Below are 9,033 nucleotides of genomic sequence, written 5' to 3' on the forward strand. Positions count from 1 at the left end.
TCAATCCGTCTCTGTTTGTGTCATATTTATTTACTGCTTGTTGAACCTGTTAGTGAATATTTTATATCACCTTTTCTCCTTCATGCTATGATACTTTAGATCATACATGACACAGTGAACTCTGGGTGCTCAGTTGTGAAGGGTCACAGCAGTCAGTCGGCCTGACAGCACCTTTGGAAACCACCTGGAGGATTCTTCAGAGCTTTGAGGGTAGATGTGATCTTTGAGGGTGATGTGATCTTTGAGGGTAGATGTGATCTTTGAGGGTGACGTGATCTTTGAGGGTAGATGTGATCTTTGAGGGTAGATGTGATCTTTTAGGGTGACGTGATCTTTGAGGGTAGACGTGATCTTTGAGGGTAGATGTGATCTTTGAGGGTGACGTGATCTTTGAGGGTGACGTGATCTTTGAGGGTGACGTGATCTTTGAGGGTAGATGTGATCTTTGAGGGTGACGTGATCTTTGAGGGTGACGTGATCTTTGAGGGTAGATGTGATCTTTGAGGGTGACGTGATCTTTGAGGGTGACGTGATCTTTGAGGGTAGATGTGATCTTTGAGGGTGACGTGATTTTTGAGGGTGACGTGATCTTTGAGGGTGATGTGATCTTTGAGGGTAGATGTGATCTTTGAGGGTGACGTGATCTTTGAGGGTAGATGTGATCTTTGAGGGTAGATGTGATCTTTGAGGGTGACGTGATCTTTGAGGGTAGATGTGATCTTTGACGGTAGATGTGATCTTTGAGGGTAGATGTGATCTTTGAGGGTGACGTGATCTTTGAGGGTGACGTGATCTTTGAGGGTGACGTTATTTTGAGGGGGACGTGATGGTAGTCTTTACCCTGTGATGAGAGTCTCTGCCGGCCCTGACTGATCACAGAGGAGCTAAGATCTGTGAAACTCTCACTGTCAGTGAAATATTTGGAGTTTCAAACAAACTAATAAAGTTAATCCAACATCATAAACCCAGAATGTGAAATGATAAAACAGAGAGGGCCAACATGCACCAGCTGTAAAAGCTTTATTGACTCAATGAGGCACCCATACATGACCAAACACACGAGAGGCTGGTAGACGTAGGCACGAACAGAGCTGTCAGTTCTCTGGGTAGAAGTAGGCACACTTAGTTTATCTGAAAACTCTTGGTGGAGCCGGCAGCTCACGGTGCTCAGACAGCACTGGCTGCTCCGTGAACACCACAAGCTTTTCTTTTTATTTCAGAAGAATCAAACATGCAGCACAGAGCGCCACCAGGAGACCCTGGAGAGAAAGGTTTGCAGCTGAAACAAACAAAACAATGTACAAATTCAAACAATGGATGCTCCATCAATTTTCAGCACGTGGGGATTTACAAATTTAAGCAAGAAATCTAAAGTTACAAGTCTGTCAATAACACACTTTTTTTCCTCCGTGTTTATTTTATATCTGCATTCACCAGCCAAACCACCTCAGTGGAGTAACATAAATCCAAGTAGAGCAGAAGAAGCCTACTGAGGCAGTGAAGTCAGGATTTCATTCAGGTTTCTCTCCAGTTTATTATCATCTTTTAGAGTTTCAGAGTGTTAATCACCAGAACATTGAAGCCATACTCCCCCTCGCCTCCCGATCCCCTCCCCAAGCGCTCCCACCCAGGATCAGGGTTCAGCTGCTGATGACGTGCCCCCCCCAGGTCTCGTGCTTGGATCCAGGGTTGAGGTGGGTAATGGTCACCTCCACTGCCTGGATCTTCTCATGTTTGGGAGGAATGGAGCAGATTTTGTAGCTCACCTCGTCGCCTTCCACCGGCACGTACTCTCCCTCGATGCTGGAGGGGATAAAAAAAGAAAACACACAGTTTAACTCACAAATCCTCTTCCAAAAGCTCCAAAGCCTGAGTGTCGGTGCTTGGTTTTGTTATTGTTTATGCCTGAACAGTCACAAGTGTTAAAAACAAACCTGTGACCCTCAGATCGAGTCAGATTTTAAAACAGTCATTAAAAAGAGGGAGGACTGTGAATCAGATCAGATCAAGAAATCTCGTCTTATTTTTTAATCGGTTAAAACCTTAAACTTGCATCATTCAAATATTTTTAAAGGATTTAGAAAACTTGGATGAAAAAACACAAATCAGCTTTTTATTTAAAGATTACATCCTGATTCACTAAGTTGAGTGATTTACAGCGTGTGTGTAAACAACGCTGACGTCTGTGTTTAAACCCTGTGGGTGAAAACAAAGGCGCCGCGGTGAAGGTCATCAGATATTCTGTTGTCCTCCCACACATACCCACAGCGTTTGCCACCGTGTGTTTGTGTGTTTCCTGTTACTCCCACACACACACACACACACACACACACACACACACACACACACACACACACACACACACACCCTGACACAGTTGGATGTGAATAATTCAAAACAAAAACCGGTTCTCAGCAGAAACAATGAGGAAAAACACACACTCATCCTCAGGTTTAATTACAGAGCAAAAAGTCTCACACACACACACACACACACACACACACACACACACACACACACACACACACACACACACACTTACTCTGAGATATGGACGAAGATGTCGTTGCCCCCATCGGATGGCGTGATGAAGCCGTGGCCTTTGGAGCGGGAGAAACATTTGCACACGCCAGTGAAGGTGGGACCCTCAGCTGCTCGAGCCGTGCTGCACAAAGGAAAGATGGACACGGAGTCAGTCCTAACAGTGAAGAAGGGACCATGAATGGCTGAATATTTATTTGTGCACGTGTAATCTGCTGACAAACTCACAGGAAAACAGGAAGGAGGCGTTTTATTTTGAATCAGAAAAAAAATGAATGAATGAATAAATTCTGAAGCTGAATTCATTCACGTTATTTTAATGTTTGAACATGAGAACTGGTTTTCAAACACCTTTACCTGGTTAAAAAGAGGTGTAATGAATCATAAATAAACTTTGGCCACTGGAGGGCGACAAACACAGCGCTGACTGATAATGACCATACTTGATGCTGTGGCTGTGATCAGAGCCAAACCCCAGCATATACAGTACTCTGACAGCTGCTTGTGTTTGTGTCGAGGCCTTACGCGGAGCAGGTTCTGTTCCTGCGCGTGGGCAGGGGGCTGGGGATGAGGTAGCCTCTCATGGGGGAGGGGGAGCGGTCTCTGTGTCTGCAGGCTGGAGGCTGCAGGGACTCTGTCGGGACAAAAAAAACAAGGTGTCACCAGACTTTCATCTGCAAAGACAAGAACAGGAGTCCTGACCAGTGACCAACTCACTAATACAAACGGGAATAATGAAGCGGAAAATGCGGTGGGCACGGCGTTTTATGTGCACGACCTAGACTGCCCCCTGAAGCAAGTCTTCAAACAGAACTGTTATAAAAAACCTGGGACGACACGGTGCCATCTTCTTAGTTTGCCCAGCAACAACTCGCTGTGCTCCTCTGTTATCCACAGAAACCCTGAAGGTTTGTAGCTCTGATACATGAAGAGAGTGACGATGAGCCTGGTGAGCAGGCTAACACTAACCCTAACCCTAACAGCGGCTAACCCTAACCCTAACCCTAACCCTAACCCTAAGAGCAGCTAACCCTAACCCTAACCCTAACCCTAACCCTAAGAGCAGCTAACCCTAACCCTAACCCTAACAGCAGCTAACCCTAACCCAAACCCTAACTCTAACAGCAGCTAACCCTAACCCTAACCCTAACCCTAACTCTAACAGCAGCTAACCCTAACAGCAGCTAACCCTAACCATAACCCTGATACATGAAGAGAGTGACAATCAGCCTGGTGGGCAGGCTAACCCTAACCCTAACAGCAGCTAACCCTAACAGCAGCTTACCCTAAACCTAACAGCAGCTAACCCCTACCCTTAGAGCAGCTAACCCTAAGAGCAGCTAACCATTACCTAACCCTAACAGCAGCTAACCCCTACCTAACCCTATCAGCAGCTAACCCTAACCCTAAGAGCAGCTAACCCTAACCCTAACCTAACCCTAACCCTAACAGCAGCTAACCCTAACCCTAACCCTAACCCTATCAGCAGCTAACCCTAACCCTAACCCTAACAGCAGCTAACACTAACCCTAACCCTAATAGCAGCTAACCCTAACCCTAACCCTAACCCTAACAGCAGCTAACCCTAACCCTAACAGCAGCTTACCCTAACCCTAACCCTAACCCTAACCCTAACAGCAGCTAACCCTAACCCTAACCCTAACAGCAGCTAACCCTAACCCTAACCCTAACCCTAACCCTAACCCTAACCTAACCCTAACCCTAACCCTAACCCTAACCCTAACAGCAGCTAACCTTCACCCGAACCCTAACCCTAACAGCAGCTAACCCTAACCCTAACCCTAACTCTAACAGCAGCTAACCCTAACAGCAGCTAACCCTAACCCTAACAGCAGCTAACCTGAACCCTAACCCTGATACATGAAGAGAGTGACAATCAGCCTGGTGGGCAGGCTAACCCTAACCCTAACAGCAGCTTACCCTAAACCTAACAGCAGCTAACCCTAACAGCAGCTTACCCTAAACCTAACAGCAGCTAACCCCTACCCTAAGAGCAGCTAACCCTAAGAGCAGCTAACCATTACCTAACCCTAACAGCAGCTAACCCCTACCTAACCCTATCAGCAGCTAACCCCTACCTAACCCTATCAGCAGCTAACCCTAACCCTAAGAGCAGCTAACCCTAACCCTAACCAATGTGTACCCTAACCCTAACTCAACCTAACCCACGATCTGTTTCCACACATCAACGTGTATCATAACCCTTACCCTAACCCTAACCAACGTGTACCCTAACGCTAACCCTAACCCTAACCAACGTGTACCCTAGCCTTCACCCTAACCCTAACCCTATCAGCTGCTAACCCAAACCCTAAGAGCAGCTAACCCGAACCCTAACCAATGTGTACCCTAACCCTAACTCAACCTAACCCACGATCTGTTTCCACACATCAACGTGTATCATAACCCTTACCCTAACCCTAACCAACGTGTACCCTTACCCTAACCCTAACAGCGGCTGAACCTAATAGCAGCTAACCCGAACCCTAACTCTTACAGCAGCTAACCCTTACTCTAACCCAAACCCTTACACTAACAGCAGCTAACCCTAACCCGAACCCTAACAGCAGCTAATCCTAACCCTAACCCTAACCGATACAGCAGCTACACCTTACCCTAACAGCAGCTAACCCTCACCCTAACAGCATCTAACCCTTACCCTAACCCTGATACATGAAGAGAGTGACAATCAGCCTGGTGAGCAGGCTAACCCTCACCCTAACAGCAGCTAACCCTAACAGCAGCTAACTCAAACCCTTACACTAACAGCAGCCAACCCTAACCCTAATCCTAACCCTAACCCTAACCCTAACAGCAGCTAACCCTATCAGCAGCTAACCCTAACCCTAACCCGAAAAGAAGCTAACCCTAACAGCAGCTAACCCTAACCCTTGCCCTTACCAACGTGTACCCTAACGCTAACCCTAACCCTAACCAATGTGTACCCTAAAGCTTACCCTAACCCTAACCCTAACCAACGTGTACCCTAACCTTCACCCTAATCCTAACCCTAACCCTGATACATGAAGAGAGTGACAATCAGCCTGCTGAGTAGGCTTTTACCTAACCCTAACCAGCAGCTAACCCTAACAGCAGCTAACCCTAACCCTTACCCTAACAGCAGCTAACCCTAACCCTTACCCTAACAGCAGCTAACCCTAACAGCAGCTAACCCCTTACAGCAGCTAACCCGAACCCTTACAGCAGCTAACCCTAACCCTAACCCTCACCCAAACCCTAACCCCTCACCCTAACTCTAACCCTAACCCTCACCCTAACCCTAACCGTCACCCTAACCCTTACCCTAACCCGAACCCTTACAGCAGCAAACCCTGACCCTCACCCTAACCCTAACCCTCACCCTAACCCTTACCCTAACCCTAACCAACGTGTACCCTAACCCTAAGCCTAACCCTAACCCTTACCCTAACCCGAACCCTTACAGCAGCAAACCCTGACCCTCACCCTAACCCTAACCCTCACCCTCACCCTAACCCTAACCCTCACCCTAACCCTAACCCTAACCCTTACCCTAACCCTAACCAACGTGTACCCTAACCCTAACCCTAACCCTAACCCGAACCCTTACAGCAGCGAACCCTGACCCTCACCCTAACCCTAACCCTAACCCTCACCCTCACCCTCACCCTAACCCTAACCCTAACCCTCACCCTAACCCTAACCCTAACCCTAACCAACGTGTACCCTAACCCTAACCCTCACTAAGATCAGTGGTTTCACCTCAGACAGATCTTGGTGTGAAATCCTTGTTTCTGACTTTCAGTGGAAGAGTTTGGCTCTTACCTGGAGAACGTGGGGACCCTGCAGAGCTCAGCGGTGGGGTCACAGGCCGTGACCCTCGGATTGGTGTGGGCTGAGATGACATGATGGTGGGGGTGGAGTCGATGGATGAGGAGGGAGGAGGAGGGGAGTGCGAGCACAGCAGAGGACCTTCAAAACCTGGAGGAGGGAGACGGGAGGAGAGGTTTAACCTTTGGTAGTAACACACACACACACACACACACACACACACACACACACACACACACACAGTGAAATCACCCTTTCACACACACTCGCACATGATGGGAGAGGAGAAAAAACATCCGCTCGCACCTCATCCTGCCACTGACATCATCAGTCATTACATCACAGGCTAATTTCAGCCAATTAGAGAAGAGCGGGGGGAGATCATTTCTGTTTCATCACATTACTTTTCTCATTCATCACTTCATAATCTTCATTATGGCTGTGCTGTTCAGGGTGAGCCGAGGGGGGAGGAGAGGACGCCAGACGAACCCGACAGAAGACGGATCATCAGCGACACAGAGAGCGGCGCCCTCAGCTCCTCCACGCATCGATAAAACACAGAGACTCTGTCGTCTGTGGCCGACTTCAAGGCTGCAGATTCCCTTGATGATTTTGCACTTGAACACGTTGGCGTTTCAGTCACATGACGTCACAAGTTCAGGTCTAAACCCAGTGACCGAGGATGCTACAGAGTCCCTTCACGTCATTTCTCCACCAAGAATGAATCAAACTGCAAACTGCAGACCACATTCACGTAAGAAGAAGTCTCATAAAGAATGAAGTGATATCTCCATAGCTTGGTGTTTCCAGTCGTGATGTGTGAAGTGTGTTTAGGTCGGGATTCAACCTGAGATTACTCCTGCAGCAAACATGGACTGTCCCTTTAAAGCAGAGTGGGCATTTTTATGAGGGGCCACATGAGAGACCTGAACCTGTGTCAGAGGGCAGCACCAACAATAATATCAAGTTTTTCCCGTAGTAACGTGCACTTTAAGGTAAGGCGGGTTTATTCTTAGAGCGTAATTCCTACACTAAGTAATTTAAAGTGCTTTACAGCTAAAATCACAAGAAGACAAGATAAAATAATTCCATAAATCATTAAAAAATCACAATTTAATGAAATAAATGGAGAAGAGTGCAGAGTGCAGATGAAATAATTACATATTTATTCATTAGCTGGGGCTGGTCCCCAGAAGATTAAAGAAACTGTAAATGAGTGAAACTCTGGTGTCTGTCATTAAGGAAAACCCTGAGGAGTAAAAAAAAAAACTAGTTTTAGCTGGTTAGTCTCAACAAATACTGAAATAAAAAAATACTTGTAACAAATAAAAACAGTAACATGAACATTTTTCACTTCATGTTATGTCTTGGTGGCAAACAGCTGCCCGTCCTGGGCTGTACGGAGGGCACTGATTGGCTGGATTTCTGAGGGGGCTGCGAGGGGCGACAGGTGATCATCAGCGACCGAGGATCTGTGTTTTGATTGGTTTAACTTCTTCACTTGTTGCTGTTCATGCAGGGCTCACACCTCAAGAGAAGGAGTAAAGCAAATACTGAGCTCTTCAAAATAAAAGCATCAGCCTTTTTTTATTTATGTACTTTTTTATGATTGAGCTCATGTGCAGCAGACAGGGACGGCCAAAGGGCCGGGACGTCCAAAGGGCCGGGACGTCCAAAGGGCCAGGGGCCACCAGTTGCTAATGTCTGCTTGAAGCGTACTTCTGTTTGGCTCCATGTTTGCTGAGGGACGGATCCCAGCAGCGAGGAACTGCTCTGACAGGAAACAAAGAGGAGTAATGATGGATGGTGCTGCTCTCAAAGACTTGAGTACTTGACTAAAATGATTAATTGTAATAAAAGGAACTTATGATTATGAGTGGTTACATGTGCAGACAGTGAACATAACTGATGAGACTGTGCCTGAAGTGTCATCGTGTGAATGAATCCTAGTGTTCACTGAGCTCTCAGCACATTAAACAGGAAGTCACGTCTGAACCTGTTTCATGTTTCCCAGCACAGAGCCTCAGATCCATCCTAACTCAATACCCACCAGGATAATGTAATCTCAGCCTCTCTGCACGGCACGCTTCCTGCTGGGGGGGGGGGGGGGGGGGCGGCTGGAGACTGACACTCTGTACAAACACACAACAAGATTTTCTGCCACGGCACAGAAATGACGATCCACTCCAACTCTCAGAACGTCAGCCTCAAAAAGCCTAACCCTAACTAACCCTAACTAACCCTAACCCTAACTAACCCTAACCCTAACTAACCCTAACCCTAACCCTAACTAACCCTAACCCTAACTAACCCTAACTAACCCTAACCCTAACCATCACATCAGAACAGGACAGGAAGTCAACATCATCAGCAGGCAGGGGGGGAAAATGAGCACAGAGCAACAGGAGCAACAGGAGGAGGAGGTGGAGGAGGAGCAACAGGAGGAGGAGGAGGAGCAGAGAAGAAGTACAGGGTGGGAAATGTGCAGATGAAAAGGAGATCCTGACAGAGGGAGGAAAACAGGAGAAGCTGGGAACAGATCCAGCCTGAGAGACTCACTGCAGGCTGCTTTAGAGGGGCCCCTGACACGGCCCTGAGCCCCCTGAGCCCTCTGACACGGCCCTGAGCCCCCTGAGCCCCCTGAGCCCCCTGACACGGCCC

At 47.6% G+C, this 9,033-nt stretch overlaps 1 protein-coding gene across 1 annotated transcript in view; it reads right to left on the minus strand.

Moving 5' to 3' along the window:
• Window positions 1-1,030: 1,030 nt before the first annotated feature.
• carhsp1 (calcium regulated heat stable protein 1) overlaps window positions 1,031-9,033 on the minus strand; it is a 21,797-nt gene continuing 13,794 nt past the window's right edge. Inside the window, exons 2-5 of the mRNA XM_074697529.1 lie at window positions 6,367-6,522; window positions 3,067-3,175; window positions 2,543-2,665; window positions 1,031-1,803 (exon numbers count right to left, since the gene is read on the minus strand). Of these exons, the coding sequence (XP_074553630.1) occupies window positions 1,641-1,803; window positions 2,543-2,665; window positions 3,067-3,175; window positions 6,367-6,448 (477 nt within the window). The 5' untranslated portion in view covers window positions 6,449-6,522 and the 3' untranslated portion in view covers window positions 1,031-1,640. The remainder of the gene's footprint in view (window positions 1,804-2,542; window positions 2,666-3,066; window positions 3,176-6,366; window positions 6,523-9,033) is intronic.

Source organism: Halichoeres trimaculatus, unplaced genomic scaffold (assembly GCF_033239565.1).
Source record: "Halichoeres trimaculatus isolate MK-OKI-2021-1 unplaced genomic scaffold, fHalTri1.1 fHalTri1_scaffold_20, whole genome shotgun sequence".
NCBI lineage: Eukaryota > Metazoa > Chordata > Actinopteri > Labriformes > Labridae > Halichoeres > Halichoeres trimaculatus.